This window comes from Vanrija albida, assembly GCF_041260175.1.
Source record: "Vanrija albida strain AlHP1 chromosome Unknown contig_6, whole genome shotgun sequence".
NCBI classification, from domain to species: domain Eukaryota; kingdom Fungi; phylum Basidiomycota; class Tremellomycetes; order Trichosporonales; family Trichosporonaceae; genus Vanrija; species Vanrija albida.
Genome location: NW_027191425.1, coordinates 675,057 through 696,518, shown reverse-complemented (window position 1 = coordinate 696,518; position 21,462 = coordinate 675,057). Strand labels below are relative to the sequence as shown.

The 21,462-nt window shown below is 62.0% G+C and overlaps 7 protein-coding genes across 7 annotated transcripts; 3 read left to right on the top strand and 4 right to left on the bottom strand.

The window, feature by feature from the left end:
• Positions 1-1,140: 1,140 nt before the first annotated feature.
• Positions 1,141-2,637, top strand: Q8F55_007640 (uncharacterized protein; the record flags this gene model as incomplete). Its single annotated transcript, XM_069356061.1, has 3 exons — positions 1,141-1,449; positions 1,535-2,264; positions 2,318-2,637. 3 exons carry the CDS (start codon positions 1,141-1,143, stop codon positions 2,635-2,637), a joined length of 1,359 nt encoding a protein of 452 aa, XP_069205902.1.
• Positions 2,638-3,041: 404 nt separating this feature from the next.
• Positions 3,042-3,713, top strand: Q8F55_007639 (uncharacterized protein; the record flags this gene model as incomplete). The annotated part of the gene is made up of 1 exon (XM_069356060.1): positions 3,042-3,713. The coding sequence occupies one exon, from the start codon at positions 3,042-3,044 to the stop codon at positions 3,711-3,713; it is 672 nt and encodes a 223-aa protein (XP_069205901.1).
• Positions 3,714-4,246: 533 nt separating this feature from the next.
• Positions 4,247-5,292, bottom strand: Q8F55_007638 (uncharacterized protein; the record flags this gene model as incomplete). The annotated part of the gene is made up of 2 exons (XM_069356059.1): positions 4,247-5,045; positions 5,183-5,292. 2 exons carry the CDS (start codon positions 5,290-5,292, stop codon positions 4,247-4,249), a joined length of 909 nt encoding a protein of 302 aa, XP_069205900.1.
• A 758-nt stretch (positions 5,293-6,050) lies between these two features.
• Q8F55_007637 (uncharacterized protein) lies at positions 6,051-8,812 on the top strand (the record flags this gene model as incomplete). The annotated part of the gene is made up of 6 exons (XM_069356058.1): positions 6,051-6,536; positions 6,583-6,609; positions 6,649-6,945; positions 7,099-7,169; positions 7,304-7,443; positions 7,482-8,812. The coding sequence occupies 6 exons, from the start codon at positions 6,051-6,053 to the stop codon at positions 8,810-8,812; spliced, it is 2,352 nt and encodes a 783-aa protein (XP_069205899.1).
• Positions 8,813-9,830: 1,018 nt separating this feature from the next.
• On the bottom strand, positions 9,831-10,986 carry Q8F55_007636 (uncharacterized protein; the record flags this gene model as incomplete). Its single annotated transcript, XM_069356057.1, has 2 exons — positions 9,831-9,937; positions 9,996-10,986. 2 exons carry the CDS (start codon positions 10,984-10,986, stop codon positions 9,831-9,833), a joined length of 1,098 nt encoding a protein of 365 aa, XP_069205898.1.
• A 696-nt stretch (positions 10,987-11,682) lies between these two features.
• On the bottom strand, positions 11,683-13,871 carry Q8F55_007635 (uncharacterized protein; the record flags this gene model as incomplete). Its single annotated transcript, XM_069356056.1, has 2 exons — positions 11,683-13,342; positions 13,381-13,871. 2 exons carry the CDS (start codon positions 13,869-13,871, stop codon positions 11,683-11,685), a joined length of 2,151 nt encoding a protein of 716 aa, XP_069205897.1.
• A 3,367-nt stretch (positions 13,872-17,238) lies between these two features.
• Positions 17,239-18,706, bottom strand: Q8F55_007634 (uncharacterized protein; the record flags this gene model as incomplete). Its single annotated transcript, XM_069356055.1, has 2 exons — positions 17,239-17,959; positions 18,009-18,706. The coding sequence occupies 2 exons, from the start codon at positions 18,704-18,706 to the stop codon at positions 17,239-17,241; spliced, it is 1,419 nt and encodes a 472-aa protein (XP_069205896.1).
• Positions 18,707-21,462: the final 2,756 nt, after the last annotated feature.

Genomic DNA, 21,462 nt, shown 5'->3' with positions numbered 1-21,462 from the left:
TGACTCATGCAAGGCCCTCCACTCCGACGCCAGCTTGCACGAGATTGCTCGAGCCCGTCGCCGCAGTCCTGCCCATGCGGACGCAGGCGCAGTCTTCGGCGCCTGCGACCCAGGAAGCGAAAAAAGTGTAGGTCGCGCGGAGCGGACCAACCTCCGCTCCGTCCTGGCCTCCGGGATATCGCCCAAGACGCCGACGATTACCGTGGCCGAGAGGTGCGAGCGGCGGGATGCCGGCAGCGCAGAGTCCTTGATTGATGATACCGACGCGTGTGGGTGTTTGTTTGCTTATGCATGTGTGCGGGCGTCGGATAGAAGCCGACGCGTGTGGGCTTCGGCGCCGACAGTCAATGGGCTCGCACGGAGGAAGCGGGGCAGCTGGATGGGCGACCTCGTGTGGAGGACAATCTTGCAGTGAGGCAAGTCGTCGAGCTTGCAAGCTAGAGGGCGAAGCGTACGTGAGGGGGAGGGGCGAGCTGGGGTGTCGCTGGTGGGGAGGCTCTCGATCCCGGTGAGTCCGTGCTGGCGGGATACCCGAGCGGCAGCATGTCGGGGTTGTTGGAGGGGTCAGGTTGGAATGAGTGCGCGAGGAAGAGCAGAGTTGACGGTTGGCGAGAGGGAGAGGAGCATTTGCGAGTACTCGATAGACTCGGCGCACTTGAGGAGGGGAGGGTTGTTGACAAAGTCGTTGACAACGACACAGCCAAAACAAGATTTCTCCACCCCCGCAAAAATCAACCCCCCGCCCTCGCGTTTGTCCACATCCTCAACGCACACTGCCAACAAACTCTGCGCCGTTCACGATACGACCTACACACTTGCCTCGTCCACCCCATCAGCGCGTACTTGAAGCTCGCTCGCTCGCCGACTGCTCCCATTGTCTATTGCACCCCAAGGTGTGCCTGCCAGTGGAGGCGTTATCGGCATGACGTCGGCGTCGCAACGAGCAGCTATTGTCTTGGCAGTCTGCGCCCGCCGCAGCACGACAATGCTCCATCGCAACTCTCGGCCTCATCATCTGAGACATGGTCGCTGGAGCGCTCGCGACATTGCTCACTCGCTCTTGAGCATCTCCCCAGCGCCTTCGAGACGCATCTCTGTACGTCGACCGCGCCGCGGGTACGAGCTCACACCGCAGGACTAATGCTCGGACTTGCCTCGATATCAACGCCCGTCCTCGCCCTGGTCCTCGCGCTCGCCACCGGCGCGACAGCCGAGACATGTACCCAGAACCGACTGCACACGTCCTACCCCGCCCCCATCGCGGCCGACGGGTGGTCGTACCGCGTGATCGCGAACGGCCTCCAGAAGCCCCGCAGTGTCATCTTCGACGGCAGCGGCGCGCTGCTCGTCCTCGAGTCCGGCAAGGGTGTCTCGCGGCTCACCTTCAACGATAGCGGCGGTAGCTGTCTCGCCGTCAAGGACCGCACGACGGTCGTGGCCAACACGGGGGTGAGTGGAGTCGCACGGCTGGCTTGGCGCATGTCTGCGCACGAGGCGATGCGCGCAGCACAACCGTACCTGGGCTGATCCGCAGCTCAACCACGGCCTCGAGCTGCTCAACGGCACGCTGCTCGCCAGCACCGACAACGACGTCCTGTCATGGCGGTACGATGCCGGCGCGGGCACGGTGGACAACGGCACCCAGCAAGTGCTGGTGACGAACATGACGAACTCGGGGCACAAGACGCGCACGCTGCTGGTGACTTCGCGCTCGCAGCTGCTGGTTTCGCGCGGTAGCGCGGGGAATGCAGATCCAGCAGCGGTGGAGAAGAGCACTGGCCACTGCCATATCCGCGCGTTCAACCCGTCGTCGACGACGGCCGACTTTGCCAGCGGCGGCGAGACTGTCGGCTGGGGCCTGCGGAACAGCGTCGGTATCGCCGAGCACCCGGACGGCGGGATCTGGTCGGTCGAGAACAGCGTGGACAACCTGTCGCGCCAGGGTACCGACATTCACAACGACAACCCTGGCGAGGAGCTCAACTACCACGGCAACGTGACTAACTTCCGCGGCGCCAACCATGGCTACCCGCTCTGCTACACGCTGTGGGGCACAGACGGGTTCCCGAGCCGGGGCAACCTGTCCGTCGGGGACCAGTTCGCTGCGGACGGCGCGGAGGGCGTGATTGTGTCCCCACCGACGGACGCGCAGTGCAACACCGAGTATGCGGCCCCCGCGCTCGCGTTCCAGGCGCACATGGCGCCGATCGACATCGTGTTCGACAAGGACGGGAGCAACGCGTACATTTCGTTCCGAGGGAGCTGTGAGTGAGCGTGTGAGCAAGCTGACGACGAGGGAACCGGGAGCAGCCAGTAGGCTACGCCGTCAAACGGGTGGCCTTCGCCAACGGCCGGCCGGCCGAGTCGCAGGCGAGCACCAACGCCGTGACCGACATCCTGCGCAACGCCGATATCAGCGGCTGTCCGTCCAAGTGCTTCCGGCCGGTCGGGCTCGCGTGGGACTCGACGGGCAGGCTGTGGTTCGCGAGCGACTCGACGGGCGAGATCTTCGTGCTCGCCCACGGCGGCGACAACTTTGCGGACGACCACGGCGACAGCGGAGCGGCGGGTATGCGCGCGCCGCTGGCTGCTGTCGTCGGCGCTGCTGTGGGGGCCTGGCTCCTCACCAGCCTGTGATTCAATTTTGGCACGCTCGCAACGACTCCACGACCGACAATGATTAATGCAACACGCCTACGACCTTGTTCCGTGACCATGCTGGGGGCAGTACGAATCGCAACAATCCATCCGTGACTTTATGCTGGCGGGGCGATAACACTGAGCCATTGATCGTGACGCCTGTGTGCATACTCACCAGCTCGCAACACAACAGCGTGCCTAATGTGTTGCGCACAAACAATGCCTCGTGCCGCCCATCGTTGTGGCGCGCCATTGTGTGCGACCGCGTCCACACCACACCTACCCCGCATTGTTTACTGCCTTTGTGCCGACCGTCATCACCTGCTCATCCACAGCACGCTCGCGCTCATTGTCGCGCGCATTAAAACCCAGCAGGCCACCACCGCTGCCGACCAAACACGATGGTCGCCACCTCCAGACGGTCAACAAGCACGACACGCTCAGCAAGCACGACAACCGCGGCCCCTCCAACACCGCGCAAGCACATCGTCTTCCTCGAGCTCACGCGGCAGGAGCACGTCATGCTGACATTTCTCGACGTCTCCATCCCAGACGGGACCACGCACCTCGTCCTAACACTGACGTACGACCCGACACTGGACCCGCGGCTGCCAGCGGATGCGCGCTGCCCGTGCCCCGACCTCGAAGACTCGGTAACAGACGTGACCGTGATAATCAAGAGTGTCTTCATGGCAAGCCGGCGGCGGAGCCCCCCCGCGGCGGCCGGCGAGATCGCCGTGCTCCAGATCCTGCTCGCCTTCGTCGGCGCCAACACCATCCCGGGCCGGCGCTTCACCCTCGTAGGCGTGCACGACGTCGACTGGCGCTGGCTCGGGGCCGCAGCACGCCCGCTGCATACGGTCAACACGGCCACGGCCACCATCCAGGCGCACTACCGCGACGCTTGTGCATGGACCTGCGCCGAGCTCCGCTCCGTCGTGGGCGGACTCGTGTTCACCCCGCTGGGGCGGTACAGATGCGAGGAGGAGGACGAGGAGTACAAGGAGAACACGGTGTGTCCTTCGTCGTGGCGCGCGCGCGGGGGTGTGGGCGAGGGCCGGCCGTGGATCTAGGTGAGGCGAGACGAGGGGAGAGAACGACGTACAGACTGCATGGATGCCGCCGTGCGCTGAGAGAGCGCACAGCTCGCACTGATGCACTGGTTCGGAACGCCGCTGACCCTCGCCGCGCTGCTAGTCAATCTGAGCCATGGCGTCGTCCTCTGAAGCAAGCCCACTGACTGCCTGTACTCACCACCCGGTAACCCCATGCCCCCGGCGACTTGGAAGCGCGGCCGCCATCGCCCGGGGATGTGCGTATGCCCTGCGTTTGTGGCCCACGTCGGTTTTCTCCTGTCAGAATGCCCCACTCGCACCGCTCGGTCAACGAGAGCGCGGGGCCGTGCTCAAGCACGCTGGGCGGGCCGCCGCCTCGCCGTGCGCTCACCCACGAGAGCAACTGGTACAGGCATGGCAGCGTCCTTCATGGCAACCTCCTTCATGACGGCCCCCTTCATGGCAGCGTCCTTCATCATGGCAGCGTCCTTCTAGCGCCCCAGATTTTACATGGATGGCACCGATTGACACTTGATAACGACAGGGCCCTCCTACTCCACCGTGTTGAGCATGAACTCGCGCTCCCCGACCTGCTGCTTGTACTCGTCGAGCGTGACGAACTTGAGCTGCGACGCAATCTTGGCCTTGAGGGCTGGCGAAGCCATGATTTCCGTCAACATTTCGTCACGCTCCGCTCCACGATTGATGAAGTGTCGTGCGTGTTCGACCGTTTGGTGCTCGTGGCCAGGGTGCATGATTCCCAACCAGCGCCAGTCGACCTGATCGAGACAGACGACGGTGAACTTGCGGTTGAGGGTCGTGCTGTAGATGATCAAGCCAAGGACCATGGCAAAGGCCGCAAAGTGGTCGTCGACAGGCGATACTGGTGGGAAGCGGCTGGCTCCGGCGCTGGCGACGGTGTGGAAGATAATCACCAGGTGCTCTTGGGCGTCGGCGAGGCGCGGGTGGGCAAACTCGGGTGCGTCGGCGACGTTGAGGCGAAAGTTGAGCGAGGGGTCGTAAGTGATATTGAGGACGACCTCCTGTGTAGAGTCGCTGATTCGAAAGAACATCCAGAGCTTGGACGCCAGGTCAATCTGCCGCTTGAGGTGGATGAAGAAGACCTCCTTGCTGGCGAGGATCTTGGTGGACATGCTGCGCATGTTTTCATGCACGCGGATGAGGGCGCTAGGGCGCGTTGTGTGTCGAACCACCTTCATCTTGATCTTGGGGTCGCAGCAGTAAAACACCATGTGCGCCTCGAAGGACTCTAGCATCTGGAGGTCAAGGACGGTCGCGTTCTCGATGAATGCCAAGAGCGCCTTGAAGGAGGGCGGTGAAGGAGGACAACTGGATCAGGGACCTGGAAGTCAGGCCACGGCGACCTGATGCCAGGCGCTCCGTGTGCGGTCTTGATAGTGAAGCCGATATTCGTCGTCTCCAGAACGGCGTGCTTCAGCAGCTGAGGGGTTATGCTACGATGGTACTCCATGCAGGTCGCACGGAGATTCATGAGGGTAGGGCGGTCGTCTGCGTCCTTGACCATGTCGATGATGGCGTTGAGGATGTGGGGGAATGACGACGAGTCGAGCCACATGTTGAGGTCGAGCGGGAGGTGTGGTGAGTGAAGTGTAAGAGGAGAATGAGAGAGCGGATCAGTTGACTGGAGGGTTTATGAGACTGGCGCTGGGGGGATCCATCCCAGCAGCAGACTGAATGCCGCTTCTCACAGCTGCTGCGCCCCGCCCGTGTGTCACGACGCTCGCTGGCCGTGTGGGCGTCAGCCGCACACACGCCACCACCAGTCAGAGAGCTAGACTGGACAAAGATGTACCCGAGCACCATTCTCGGCGGCCGTGGCGCAACAGGAAGCGCAAGAGTAAAGAAATGGCATACTACATCCACACAAGGGGCCCGAAGAGGTCTGCTTTGATGTAGCCGGGTCGGGCACATCTCGCACGTCGTCGGTCAGGGGGCCGCGCTCGGCATCGTATGCAGTCATGGCAGCGGAGTGAGTGAGGGTGCGGTAGAGAAGGAGACTGTCGAGGTGAGTGCGAGAGTGAGAGAGAGAGAGGGCGAGATATGGTTGTGCCAACGAGTTGTTGGCACTCGTCGAGTGGAGTGGGTAGCTGGGGCACCGCGTCTCGCCACACGGGTGCTGAAACCACGTGGTTCGGAGACTCATGCAATCTCCGCCACCACCTCCACCCGACTCCAACGCGAGACGATGAGAGCAACTTGACGACAGACTTCACATCACTCACTCGACCTCGGCCTCGACACCTCACAGCTACTCCATTCTCAGGCTCGGCACGCGGTGATGGGCGCCCAGCTCCTCCCGACCTTCCCTTCCCCATGCGTGCCAACTCCGCCGCCTCGCGCAGCTCGCTCGCTGCGGCACTCCTGATCGCCGTCCTCCCACAATGCTTGGCATCCAAACACGTCCCCGGCATCCCAGCTCTGCGCCTCCAGACGCGACCAGGTCTTTGCTACGAAGCCTGCGAGTCGACGCTACACGACATCCGGTTCGCCGATGAGCACGGCAAGCGCAACAAGTACACCCGGCGCGCGTCCAGCGTCCTATGGCTCACGTCCGCCGTGCACTGCATGGACAAGTGGTGCGCTCCCGGCGACGTGCGCGAGGGATACGACGTGATGCGAGATATTCTCCTCCAGCATGCGGATGTGGACATTGGGACCGACTCGGACAAGTACCGTAACGCGACGCTCCTCGAAGCTTGCCAAGACGTCCACACCCTCAGCCGCGAGGCCGAGAAGCGCACCTTCAACACGACGATCTTGCCTCAGAAACACGATTGGGAGGTGGCGTACAACACTCTGGTGAGTGGACATGTGGTGATCACCTGCAGCAACTGACACGCTGCAGCACACATGGGACGTCAACATGATCTACGTGAGTTGCCTGCAGTGGGGCTGGCTCTGACCATCACAGCACCACGGCTTCGGCGAGTTCCTCTATGTTCTTCTTGGCATACTGCTGGCATTCGGGCTATTTGATCATCTTGTTGGCTGGCTTCGGCAGTCTGGCGCGCGAGTCACGACCGGCGACAACAAGTACACCTCACTGGCCGACGCAAGCTCGTTCGACCTCGCGGGAGGCTCATGGGCCCAACGCTACTTGACGTGGTACAGGAAGCACATCGACACACCAGCTCTGTTCGGATACCGGCACGTCCAGGCAGCTTGGGGTGGTTGGGCGTCGCTGCCGACGAGACTGGAGAGCATTGTCGTGAGTGTCGAGTGGTTTGGAGAGCACGGAAGCGACGTGGGATGGCAGCAGCCAGCGGATAGCCTCGAGGTCGTCTGCATCGCTGTCCAATAATTGGTCTAGGCAGCTCGAGCTGGGGAGCGTCGGTCACCTTGAGCTACAGCTGACGGTCAGATCGGGATCTACATCGCGGCCAATGTCCTGTTTACCCTCGGCCCCTATCCCATGGCACCAGAGAATCGCTAGTGAGTTGGAACGTCTGTTCAACCCCCAACACTCCATCACTCCCGAGCTCCGGGTCTGCTGGGATACAAACCCAGCCTCGTGTCCGCCTCTCTCGAGTCTACCCGTGTGTGCAAGCAGAGCTAACATCTCCCAGCTGGCCCGGCCGCCCTGATCAAGAACTCTCGCGATACATCGCCGACCGCACGGGTATCATGTGCTTTTGGAACCTGCCGCTGCTGTGGGCGCTGGCCGGCCGCAACAACGTTGTCCTCTGGCTCACCTCATGGTCTTATAGTGAGTTCGCCAAGCGTACACCCATACTAACACCTCAGGTTCCCTCAACATGTTCCACAGATGGGTCGCGCGCGTGGCCACAGCCCAAGCCACCATCCACTCGCTTGCGTACCTGTACTACGGCCTCGCAAATGGCAAGACGCTCAAGCACCTGTGGGGCAAGCAATACTGGGCCATGGGAGTGATCGCGACCGCGGTCATGATCGCCCTCCTGCCGTTGTCGCTTCGACCACTGCGCGAGTCCGCCTACGAGCTCTTCCTCCGAGTGCACGTCGCCCTTGCCTTTGCCTGCCTCGTTCTCCTCTTCTACCACGTCGACGTGATGGACGGCGCGTACGATGCCTGGCTCTGGTGGTGCATCGGACTGTGGGCGTTCGACTACGTGCTCCGTCTCGCCCGCATCGGTATCCTCTCATTCAACGCCATCGGTCAACGCAACACGTACGCCGAGATCACGGGCGGCGGCAACGGCCTCTTGCGCTTCGCGATCCACACCACCAGGCGCTTCGAACCGAAACCCGGCTCGTACTTCTTCCTCTACACGCCATACACCTTGGCGCCTTGGGAGAACCACCCCATGACACTGGGATCGTGGAGCACGGCGCAGGACGGCATGACGCTTGACTTCCTCATCGCACCGAAGGCCGGCGCGACACAGCGCATGAAACGCAACGTGATTCACTCGGGAGGCCGCACCAACATCAGCGTTCTCCTCGAGGGCCCTTACGGGGAGTCCCACGACCTGTCCGGCTTCGACCACGTTCTCCTTGTCTCGGGCGGCGGCGGCGTCACCGGCATCCTTCCCTACGTCAACACGCTTGCACAGCACCAGCGCCAGCGCCGAATCGACGTGGTGTGGGTCGTCCCGAGCGTCGGCTACGCCGTGGATGTGTGCGCGCGCGAGCTTGCGCCGAAGCACACCCCTGGCATCAACGTGCGCGTCTACATGTCAAGGGAACAGGGCGTGACGGCGCAGGACGTTGTCTGTGCTCTCCCGCCAGATATCGAGGTGGTGTGCGACGCCGACGACGACGACGCCGACCCGCCGGCCGAGGACGGAAACGAGAGCGACACGGCGCTGGAAGAAGGCGAGCAGTCGTCCCTCCTCAAGACGATATCGTCCGAGGCCAACTCGACAAGAGACGCCAACGGCAAGCTGAGCGTGTCGAGCGGACGACCCTGCATGCGTGCGCTGCTCAGCCGCGCCGTCAACCGACTCGAGGGGCGCGAGCGGCTCGTCGTGCTGTCATGTGGGCCCGCTGCAATGATGGACGACCTGCGAGCTGCCGTCTGCGAGACGTACGGCGACGAGCACGGCCAAGTGAGCGGTGATAGACTAGTGTATTACGAGGACGCGTTCGGGTGGTAGAGCAGCGCGGTGTATGCATGGACGTGGCTCTAGACGTGACGTAGAGCTACTTGACGCACAGAGCAGCATGCTAACACGGCGCGCCTTGTGCTGCCGTCGGGCGGTGGCAATGGCAAAGCAATGGCAAGGCAATGGCGGAGCAATGCCTTGTCGCCAGGCGGTGTCATTCTGCTTGACACGGAGGAAAGTCGTCGGGTGGTGGTTTATATATTTGCTTGAGTGCGCGCTACGGTGTGTTATTCTGTATGACAAGGAGCGAGCCGGCGTGCACCGCCAGCCAGCCAGCCACCCACCCAGGCGGCGCACCCAAGCCCCAGCCACAAAAGGGTCGAACCCCAACCGCGGCGGCAAAAGGGATACGTGGATTTCAGGCCTAGGACGAGGCCCTCCCCCACCCCCCGGTTGGTCTTAATTCTACGGTAGGTGGACCAACCACTGCGGGGGGCTCAGCCCGATCCTTCCTAGGGGATCGAACCGGCGACTAGAACTTAATCATCAAGGCCGCGTGCAAGTCTCCGTTGTTACCATCGCACAACATCATCGACTTGGGTGCTGGGGTGGGCGGGCAGGCGTTTTCAACCTCCCCTCCACCCACGGGCATGCACCCACCCAACCGCACACAGATCGGCATCGTGTGTGGGCGCGTGGGCGTGCATCCATCCATTGTTGGTGGGTGTCGCGCTTGCCAACCAAGCATGCATGCAAAGTGTGCGCGTCCCACCCCAACCAGACCACCGCGTATGCATGGCATTCTTGCACTCGCCCACTCGCCCACCTGCGCACTCACCCGCCTGCGAACTCCGCACTACGACGGGCGGTGGGCTCGAGACACTGTATGATACGCGTGCGACACATCACACATTCTAAATCACCGTCCAAGTGACCAATACATTTCCAGGTAACAAGACAAGTCGAGTACAACAAGTGACTTGCACAGGACGCCAAGTAACAACGCTCCGCAGCACTCCTCCACAGCACCTCCTCAACAGACGACACTCCTCTCCTAGCCGGGTATGCACTAACGCCTGAACTGAATGAGAATCGGTCCTGGGTCTTTATGCAGCTCGTTACCTTCAGAGTCGAAGCTCGCGCGCAGGTCGTATCGGCCCGAGAGAGATTCGGAGTCTGCACACCGTCAGCGAGCAGCACAGCTATCAGGACACAGTGCGATGGTGTCACTCACGGCGGACAGATGCGAAGTACGACCAGAGCGTGTCACACTCCCGGCTCGCCGATAGGAGGTCGTCGCATAGCTGGACGGCACCCGGCCCCAGGGCTTGGTGCTCTCGCAGGGGTTGACAAGGGTGCTGGACGAGAATCTTGGCGACAGTGGCATGGCGACGCTTGATGGCACGGAGCACGTCGTCTTTGGTAAACGGTGCCCCAAGGCTGACGAGGAGAGCCGTGACTTGAACATCGCCGTGCTCAACGGCCCAGTAAAGAATCCAGGAGTGGAGGCTGTTGAGGATGTAGCCGTTGTCCAGGAGGAATACCAGTAGCTCTCGATCCTCGCTTCGGAGAGGGGGACCGCATTGCCCGGTCAGCCGCAGAGGCAGGTCACCGTCTGTCACACGACGGGACATGGATACCGGGTGAGGGTTTGTCATTTGAGCCCCCAGCATCTGTGGGAATCCGAGCTTGGCAGCCTGTGAAGCGATCGCCGACGCAACCTTGATCGTGACAACGCGGTGGTGAAGCGCCCATAGCAGGACGTCGTCTAGCCGAATTCTCCCGTCTAGAATGTCGCAGGTCCCCCCGCTGTATCTCGCAAAGTCCTTGTCGAAGAGCTTGACGGGCCACATGACCCATGGCACGTCCTCGTCCCCCCGCCCGTGCGCTCTCCTGGCCGGCTCGACAAGGATGGCCACAGGAAAGTAGAAGCTCTGGGGAGGGGTGGGGGTTGAGAAAGACCTGGGCGCCGGTGTGTTTCGACGGCCACGGATCGCCCAGACGGATGCGTACCGGTACATCCAGATGAAGTACGTTGCGACTTGAGCAGCAGAGGCGGTTCGCAGGGCGTCGCGGATCGGCAGGGAGACCTCGGCAAAGGGACTGTGCCGCGCTTCAAAGTGTATCTGAACGAGAAGCTGGCGTGTAAGTCCTGAAGTTGGGAGAGTGTGGACTTGCCTCGGGCGGGAGCCTTTCCAGAGGAGCGAGAGGGCGCTGTTGGCCATCCGGCGTGTGGGCCAACCTAGACGTGGGCATGTTGATATGGAGAAAATGTGGTGCGGGCAAGAGTAGATGCGAGTCTTGCAGTTGACGAGTGTTTGTGCGACGACCACCCCTGACACAGCGCCGCGAATCGCCGAGTGGTTGAATCAACCCGCCCACATTTCAGAAGCAACAATCCATAAAAAGCTATTAAAAAAGTCCACAAAGGTATGCGGGGCTCCTAGGCGTGCCCCCATGAAACGCGTTTTTTTTTTGGGAGTTTTTTGATTTTTTGGAAGAAGTGATTAAAATAAACAGAGACCCCGTTGGTTCTCGTCGCCTGACTGCGGCCCTCATATTCGCCGTTCCACACTGGCGTCACCCCCCAGTCACTGACAGGTCTAAAGGCAGCCACCCCCACGGGACCCCCCGTGGTCGCTCGGCGTGGGCGGCGGCTGATGTCAACCTGCTAGCAACGTGAAGGTTCGGCTCTCATGGAACGCGGCGCCCCGAAGGGATTAATCACTGGGCAAGGCTAAGAGAACCGGTGGGGCTCGACGAAAGGGAACGAAACACAACACGACACACGAACCGAACCACACGACAACGGCAAGAGCCGCTGAGTCCTCCCCGCGGGAGGACTCTTTTGAGGAGGGGGAGGGAGGATCCGGGCAGTGACGCGTCCGTCACGAGAGCCCCGGCGGTTGTCGTCGGCCTCTCTACCGCGCCAGTGGTAGCGAGGGTCTCGGCGCTCCCCTGAGCAGGAGCGTCGAGGCACCTTCGGCCCAGCCTGCTCTGGGGGTGACCAGGCCCCAGAGGCAGACTGCCACGGCTCGCAGCGGGTTGACCAAGCCCGCTGCTGCCGTCTCAGCCTTGGGCGAAGGATGCTTGACTGCCGGCATGATACTTCCGACAGCCGACTTCAGAGCGACGCACGTCATGGCGCGAGGCGGGGAGACCGCAAGCAGGGTGGGGCGGCGAGCAACTGGTGGTGGGGGCAATGGCGGTGGAGGGAGCGGTGGAGGGAGCGGTGGAGCAGTCACCGGAATGTTGAGGCGCTGGTAAGAGGCAGATGACCGAGCCCATGATCCCACAGGAGCGAGAGATTCTGGGCTGAACCTTGGAATGGCCTTGCGACGGCCGCGAGCTGGTGTCGGGGCTGGAGACGCCAATGCGGGGGCTGCCCGTTCTGCCGCATGCAGAGTTGGAGGGATGGGCTCGGGTTCGAGGACAGGCACCGGCTTTCGCCTGGCGGCTGGTGGCTGGGTGCGGGGTTTCGGTTGCGGGGCGGCGGCGAGTTCTGACGGAATCTTGGGCGGCAGCTTTCGACGACCCCGAGCGGGTGCTGGTGTTGGTGCCGGTCCGCGGGAAAGCACCGCGCGGCCAGCCTGCAGAGGAGTTAGGCCGTGCAGCGACTTCTTGGCAAGGGATGACGTTGGCCGATCGGTCGAGTCCTCCAAGAGCATGAAGCCGATGAGCTCTGCCGATGTTTCTGGAAGAGGTGAAGGGGATGGGGGCGACGGTGTGACAATCAGGATACGAGTCTCGGCCGTGCTGGAGCAGAGCGACGACCTCTGAGAGCTTGATGACGACGGGGCACTTGAGGACCTGACCGAGATGGGGTCGGTTGCCGGCGGGCCAAAATCGCTAGAGCCTCTGTTGTTGAGGAAGGCGAACAGCTCGCCCTCGATGTCAATAAACTTTTCCATGACGTAGGCAGCCGTTGGACGACCGTCTGGGTTCTTGTCGAGCATGCGAGAGATGAGCTGGGCGAGACGGCCACCAATGCGACCGTCGAAGGCTGGGTGCTGCAGCAGAAGCAGGGGGCTGGCCCCTCGAGCAAAGCGGTTGACTCCCTTGTCGCTGGCGTCGTTGCAGTAGCGCACGCCAGTCGCGACTTCGTAGAGAACAGCGCCGAGCGAGTAGACGTCGACCGACGAGTTGTAGCGAGGCTTCTCCTCCAAGATGATCTCGGGCGCCATGTAGACCGTTGTGCCGCGGAAACCCCGGGCAATGCCGTCTTCCTTGACGAAAGCTGCAAGGCCAAAGTCGGCCACGACCGCACGAACGCCACCGTGGGCTTGGGCGAAGAGAAGAATGTTGTCAGGCTTGATGTCACGGTGGATGATACGAGCGCCGTGAATGGCGGTGAGGCCCTTGGCAAGCTGGACGCCAAGGTCGAGTACATCCTCGAGCGGGAGTGCACCAACGGTTTCGAGATGGCCTCCAAGGGATCCAGCGTTGGCGAGAGGGAAGACGAGGACATTCTTGTCCGGGAGAGACTCATCGAAAGAGAGCAGGTCAATGACGTGGGGAGACTTGACCGAGGTGACGGCCTTGTACTCGGTTCGGAAGGCGAAGTCGAACTTTTTCATCGTCCTAGGTGTTGTCAGCATGATAATTCCACTGTTACTCACTTGACAGCACAAGGCACTTCACAACCCGTGTCGTCTCGAACGAGGCCGCGGAAGACGGCGCCCTGGGCACCGGCGCCAAGTCGCTCGGTAGGGCTGTACCAAAATGAGTTCACTTGCCCGGCGGCCTGGAAGGTGTCGAGCTCGGGGATGTAGCGGCGGACGAAAAGTGGGTCGGTGGTGACCTGGACAACGGGGGCGAGGGCCTGCTGGACGACCTTGACGTCGATGATCTCGGCGACCTCGTCAATGTTGCTGAGGGAGGAGGCGATGGAGTCCTGCGTCTTGATGGAGGAGTCCTGCGCCGCGCTACCAGCAGACAGAAGCTCGGCGAGAGGGGGTGAAGGGAGGATGGGAGCGATCGCGCGGGGCATGGCAAGCGCGTGGCCGGCGACGAGGCTGCGCGCCTCAAGGTCGTTGAGCTTGCCGGCGAGGAACAGGTCCGAGTAGCGCTTGAGGCGAGCACCGGTGGGGTTGGTGTAGTGGGAGTCCATTTTTGGTGTTGTGATTGTCGATGAGAGATGAGCGATGAGAGAGAGAAAAGTGGCGAGGTCAGCCTGCTATCGCACGGTGTGCTGGAAGAGAAAGCACTCACGGGGTGTTGGGACAGCGGGCGCGCCGGGATTTTGTTCGTGGCGAGTTTGGGTCGGCTCTAAATCCCCATGACCGACCAGCTCGCGGGCGGCGTTTGGAGCAGGGTTGTCTTGGACGTGAAAGTCGAGCCCCATGACCCTGGCCAACAGCCCCTCAAGAGCCGCGGTTAATGGGTCGCCAGCGCCGCCTCGACGTCATGGACTGGCAGTGCGGTGGAGGTGCGCCGCTGTGGTGGTGGATGGATGGCGAGCGCGGCCATCCTGATGGCGAGCCGGGCTAGCGTGGGGGTGGCCAGCGGACCTGCGTGGTGCGTGTACGTGCATGCATGACTGTGGGGTGTAGGCGTGTGCAAGTGGTGGACGAGTAGGACGAGGAGCGCGCGTGAGACGGTGCTGGTGGCCTGGATGGGTGGCGACGACGACGGTGTGAGTTGAGAGATGAAGTAGAAACGAGAGATCAAGATGCAGTTGTCGACGTGGAAATGCTCGCAGTGCGCAGACGCGGGACGGGAGGAATGAGGAGGAATAGGGGGAATGCATGCCAAAGGGGGTACAGAAAGCACAGACACAGAGAAGGTGTGGGAGCGACGCACAGGTCGCCGGGCGTCGTGACGGCAGCGGCGACGACGCACGCCGTGGCGCCGATGGACGCGGATCCGTGCACGTCGTGGCCCTGACAGACGTGGTCGTGCGCGCGGTGGTCGAGTGTTAGCGGTGCGAGGTGGATGCGCCCGGCGAGGAGAGCGTCTCGTAGACGAGGAGAGCGCGGGGGGCGGTAGGTGTGCGGCTGGCGGCGGCGGTCTCCTCGGGCGTCAGCGTGCGCGCGAGCTCGCCAGACGGTTGGACAGGGCCGCGGGGACTCACTCGTGCATGCGCAGGAGACTGCGCGGCGTCATTGATGCGAGTTGGTTGATTGCGAGGGAAGGCGGGACGTTGACGAGGAGGGCGGCGAACAGGGCGCTGGGTGGTCCCACTGCGCGCCGCTGAATCGGCGTCAGTGTGCATCCAGCGTCACGCATGCCGCCTCTGGTTGCCCTACGCGCACCCACACGCTTCAGACTCACTGTTTTGTATTTTTGTTGCGGTGTGCAGAGCAGACGGTTGGCCGTGTGGATGGGACGCGTATCGACGCGTGTCGGCGCGCGGCGGCGGCGCGAGGTGCAAGTCGAGTTTCCTCACGTGACAACGTTACACACCACCGTTTCGTCCCTCCTGCACCTTTGTCGGACCTCTTGCGCACTCTTGACAACTTGTCGCGCGCAGCTATGCATGCTGCATGCTCGCAGTGCAGTTCGAGTGATGGATGCACTCGCTGTTGTTGGTGCTGTTTGGTGCGGCGACGGAGGCAAATCCACGTGGTGATGGCTGGTTGAGGCGGTGGTGGTGGTGACGTAGCTGGGGGTTGTGGGTGGACCAGCTCCACCGGCCGCCGCCGACTCATTTCGGGCCAGGCGCGGCTCACTCGCATTCCATCGTTTGCGATACCGCGGCATGTTAGGGCTTAGCAAACACCGTGCAGCGTTGGCTGGAGGCCTGCAGGAGCATACCCCGCTTGAAGCGATGCGGCAGGTGCTAGAGCGCGCGACCTCGGTTGCTAACTGTTGACAGCGGCCGCGGACGCGTACCAAATTTGGCTCCCCTGGCGGATTGCAGAGCGGAAGTGATGCATGCACGTTCGTGGAGACTGCGGGAGGCAGAGCGCACTTACAGTGATCAGCTCGATGTCTTGTGAAGGTCTCATGTGTGTTGTGGGACAAGGACAGAGTGGGTGATGTCGTTGTCGAAGTGATCCTGTCGTGGCCGGTAACGGCGCGGATGGTACTGTGCTTGAGATCGGCCTGTGGTGACTCAAACGGTGCCTCCGTGGCTAGAGACGTAGAGAGTTCAAGACGATACATTCGATAGAGATCTAACTGAGGATGGTGATGCTAGTTATACCGAATGTAGAGGAGGGGACGGGATAGGCAGTGTCGTACCGGCTAGTGGTGGTGCTTGTGGCACCCTACCAGTGGTATGGTGCGACAGATCCGTACTCACATCAAGCGATGTGATGGATTCAAGTGGTAGACATGGATCCGAGTATTCCACATGGATCCGTGTATGGGCCGTGGATCCGAGTGCGGCCCAGTGACCATCGCACCGCGATTCAGCTGGTACCCTGCCATGGACGAGTATCTGCCATAGATCAGAGCAGGCGACGGCAACCGAGTGTCCCCCCGGGTGACGGCCGCTGGCCAGCTCCACGCTCGTGCTGAGCAGGTGTTGGCCTGGAGACGCAAACGAACAGCTGCGAGTCTGTCCTGCCCCGCTGCCCAACTTGCCCGCCCTTGACTCGTGCGGCGGCCATGGATCAGCGTGACTGCATGGATCAGAGTGCGCAGCTGTCGACCAGAGGAGCCAAGTCACCTGCGCCCTCGTGTCTGGCCTGGCCGCGACGCAGCGCGTCTCGCCGTTGTCTCACACAGGCAGCCCAGCGTCTAGCAGTATGGTTGTCGTGGGTGGGTATGCAGGTACGCCGAGAACGTTGCGAGCGAGGTGCGAGGCCGGGGCGCGACTCGGTGCGAACACTCCCGCCGCGTCTCGCGTCTCGCCCTGCTCACCCACCGCTGTCACGCCCGGTTCCGCCCATGGTCCCGACGTTGTCGCGCCCTCCGGCTTGTGGTCGCCTTGCCAGCGCCCGACACACTCGGCCACCTCTCGCAGCGATGGCCCATCTGCCGCGACCTCAGCTGTGGCCGCATCTAGGTGTCGCCGTCATCCCATGTCCCCAACTGGAGTCTGACGTGTGTCTCGACTTGCGCGCTCCACTCGCTCGCGCTTGCGGCATGACACAGATGTTAGTCTTATGCTCCGACTCCACGACCATTCGTTTGCAAGACCAGTTGTGCATATGACAAGACTATGGACGAGGTATGACAACCTCAGGAGTAGTCGCCTTGTTGGAATCGAACCAACGACAGCCATCTCGAGAGAGAGGTTGCACTCCAAGAGGCGAGGGGGGGTGGGAAAAGAAACCGCCACCAAAGCATGCCCAAGCCTACCCCGGGAGATTAGGAGTTGCAGCACTGCGCCTGACAGATCTGCGAGAGAACCGCACAGCCGTACAAAACCTGCCTTCCCAGATCGGCCCAAAACGTACCCAGCAACGTAACGAAAACCCAAAAAAGGGTTTGTCTTTGGAGCCCACGAGCCAACCACGCCTACACCCCCCAACAATAATCTGTGGGATGGTCAGTACGTGACGGGTGGACAGTGAGGAAAGACTTACTCAGCTCCTGAGAGCCCGCTTGATCTTGCCGAAGCCCTTGACGACCTTGCCGAGGCCCTTCTTGCCGAGGCCGTTCTTGGCGAGCTTGCTGACCTGGGTGGCAGTGCGGCGGGGAAGGGAGCGGCGGGTGTTGAGCCCGAGGCACAGGCGAGGGTCTGCGTCGGCGTGCTCGACGATCACGTACTCCTGAGCGAGCACGGTCTCGTCGAGGGGAACGGTCGTTCCACCACTGGCCAACAGGATCCGGTTTGCGCGCTGCACGCACTCGACGGCAGCTGGGCGCTTCGTGGGGTCGCGGGAGAGGCCTTCCTCGAGGAGCTGAAGAATGAGGTTGCCCTCAAGCTCAAAACCATCGATTTCGCGCCACATCCACGTGTCAAACGACTCGGGGAACTGAGCCGCGTTGAGGTCCAAGTTGTCTCCGAGGAGCTTCCTGGGTGCCACCCCGTTGAGGATCCTGAAGAGCACAGCGCACGCCGCAAAAATGTCGCTGGCCTGGCTCCACTCGCCTTCGCCGAAGCACTCGGGCGCCATGTACTCCGGGTCGCCGAAGCGTTCCCAAGAGCACGATGACACCGCGATTGTGTGCACCGACTCCACAGCCCTGGACCAGTCAGCGAGAACCGCGCGACCATACTTGTTGATCAAAATGTGGGATGGCGCAATGTTGCGGTGCAGCCACCCCTTTCCATGCGTGTGGGCGAGCGCGCCGCACACATCCCTGCGTGGATTGTCAGATCGGTCAAAGTTAAAAACAAAAGAGAACTCACTTAAACCACCTAAACGCGGTGAGAACCAGGGCCTGCACATCAAGCTTGTGCTGGGCACTGGGCAGGGACTTCATCATGTGCGTCAAGGAGCCTTCCATGAGCTCAGAGACCATGAAGTACCTGTTCCAGTTGTTGTAGCCCGAGTCGGCGGCCCACAAAAGACGAATAATGCCCTCGTGCGGTCCGAGAGACATCAGAGCGCCCACCTCAGTGTTAAAGAGGGCACGCTGGAACGTGGTCTTGATCCCAACTTTGAACACACTTGCGCTACCAGATGGCTGGAAGTACCCTTGGTCGAAATAGCTGCTGCTTCCCATGTGGAAGCGTTCCAACAGCGCAATCAAGCCAAAGGGCGAGTCCATCACCTGGTAGCCGAGCCTGAGCCACTGGTACATCCGGCGCAGCTGCCTGGGGTCGGCCAGGTAGCTGGCGTCGGGGCACAGGGCCAGGTTTCCAAATACCTGCGTGTACGTCAGAAAGATTTCAGTTCGGGGGGCAGAGGGGATGAGGAGCTCGGGGAGGAGGAGGATGACCTCAGCCAGGAACCGGGGGAGAATCTGGTTCGCCGCGGGGCGCAGCTCACCGCCGCGAAGACGCGCGCGAGCGGCGAGACGGCCCTCCGCAGCAGCGGCGCCACCAATGAACATGGTGGCGGCGGCGACGACAGAGATGAAGTAAGCAGTAGCCAATCCAGGCATCGTGCTAGGTTCTTAAGAAGGCTTTAAAAGAGGGTTTTAAGAGGTGTGTGTGTGAGGGGTTTCTGTGGTGCGGATGGGGCTTTGGGGGCGCGATACGCACGGGGGGGCTTTTCTCAGAGTGAGTGGGGAAAAGAAAAATCAGTCGCGAGGGGGCCTAGGTATATGTGACGGCCAGGTGCTGCCATGGTGATTGGTTCCACTTGCGACCAGCCATCTTGGTGACGCTGTGCAGGGTAGGGCAAGGCGCAAGAGCAGAGGGTTGCGAGTGCCACACAGTTCCGAGGCAAGTCCCCGCGGCGATTCTCGACTTGGAGGGAGGCCGGTGGTCGTGTTGTAGTGCTACAGTTGACCACCACGAGGTCACAAGACGGTCTGTGCGACGCAGTTGACGATAGCGTGTGCGATTCGCTCAGGCGTCGCGGTGGCGTGACGAGGATCGGCGTCGGCGATGCATGGATCGGCGTTGGTGGGGCACGGTCGGTTGGGCTGTGCGCCCTAGGCGGGAGCGGGGGCTTTCAGGGCGCTGCCGTGCGCCAGCGTACATGCTGCGTTGTAACCGTGCCCAGCCGACACGGCAGCGCGCTCCTCGCACGGCGGGGGTAAATTCGCTGCCCTCGACGGCGCCGCTCACTCAGGACGACTATTCTGCTGCTGGCACTCCCTGTATCAGGATGGCCGCCACCGTCGCCGCCGCTGTGTTCGGTGCTGTGCGATTGTGTGTGGACTGACCACGCCGCCATGAACCGTCCACCCTGCACGGACGTCGCGATGCACGGACAAAGGGGAACGCCTAGTTGTATTATGCATGCTTGTGTTACGAGATAATCAGGCCCAGTCGATGTATTACGAGATTCGCAGGCACAAAGGACGCATCCGGCAGCGTGGACGGGCAAATTACGTACTCGCCGACTGGTGGCGAAAGAGTGACGAAATGCGCTGGGCCTGCCGGACCCTACACGTGGTGTGCACTATCATAACCATACTCGCCGTCTTGCTCGGATGCTCTGATCATCGTTGGCGGCGGAGTTGCTCGACCGCCGAGGGCTGGCCTGTGACCGGCCGACAGGAGAGGAAACGTGGTCAACGTGGCACGAACTTTGGCACCACCTGTCGGCCCTACCCAAGCATCTTCACGGGCTTCACGGCTACCGGCATGCCCGGCATGCCCGGAACACCGCACCCCCCGGCTCACCTCCAGGCCCTCTAACCGCCTGGTAATGCCGTGACGTCCCACGCCCGTCACGCACGGCGAGCCGGGCCGAAATGACACACCCAACAAACAACAAGCAAGCAATGCAACGACGCAACAGCCGCTGCATGAAAACTCATGGAACGAAGGCGAGCAGACCCATGCATTCGAGCTCCTCCAGAAGCCGAAGCGGAGGATACGGTGACGAGAACGCGCCAACCGCTCACAGCAGTTGCGCCCCCTGGTCGGTTGCCCATTTCGCATGTCATATCGCCGGGTGTAAGAAATGGCATGTGAGTGGCCCATTTCGCTGGCCGTTTCCTGCCCGTGAAATGGCCAGCGCCGGTTTGTTACCCTGACCAGACGTCACGCCTCACGACCAGTTGGAACTTTGTGTCTACGAGTGGTGGTCCGTGCGGTGGCGCGGCGGCGTCGCCAGTGTGTGCACTCGCTGTCGTCCGTGCGCTGTGTGGATCCCACGATCAAGGTGGTTCGCCGCGCTGCATAGCAACTGGTCAAACCCCGCGTCGGCTAAAGTGGGTGGTGCCTCGTAGGCGGTGTGGCGAGTATTCGCGCGTCAGGGAGCTCGGCAGGACTGCACGTGCGTCTGGCTGAATGGAGTTGCATGAGCGTAGCGTGGTAAACGTGGCACACACTCACAGCCCCGGCGTGACCACTGGCGGCGACAGCAGCGGTGGTAGTGCGGAGGGCACCGGGCTGCCTAAATCAGCTCGTCCAACCAGGGCCAAAAGCAAAACGAGCCACAAAAGGGTCGCCACGGCTCCCCAGGATCTCGCCTTGCGGGCTCGATCCCAGTTCCCCCGCAGCCACGATGCCCGCTTAGGACTGGTTACTCTGACTCTTACTATTCCTAAGCAAGCCCGACGTCGGGGGCGATGTGTAGGCGGGCGCAAGTCGCATTATGACCCCGTACGCCGACACACACACCACACAGACACACACGGCGGCAGATCAGTGTTTGCGTGTAAACATCCACAAGTCATGCACACCCACGATGCCGCCTGCAAGCATCCATCTGCATGGTGATGGCCCGCACGTCTCACAAAAACATGCATCACACTCTGGAGTGCATATGTAAATGCTACAGCGACTCCAGTGCTCGCTGGCAGGAACCGGTCAGACTGTTCTCTGCTGGTACCGCCAAAAGCTGGCACCACTTGGAGCCGGCGGTGCATCGCTGCCAGGCGGGTTGCTGGCATGCTGGCATGCTGGTGCGCCGGCTTGCTGACGGCACGTGAGCTTGTGGGTGGAGAAAGCGTGGTCAGTCGTTCACAAACTCGCGACTCGGGATGGCTGCAACGTGGTCAACGTGGCCGGCAGCTGGCAGGGTGGCCAGCCGGCCAGCCGACCAGCAACATCCTGTCGCATGGTGCAGCCTCTCGGCCGTCTCGCCCACCGCGGAGCTAGCACGGACAAGCTCGCACAGCCCGACCAACAGGGACGAGCAGAGTCGCACTCCGGGAGCAGATCCGCGCGTGATTTCCTTTCGGCGCCTGTGCACCCGCACGGACGGATCGGCGGTGATGTGCGGTGCGGGGCGTGCATG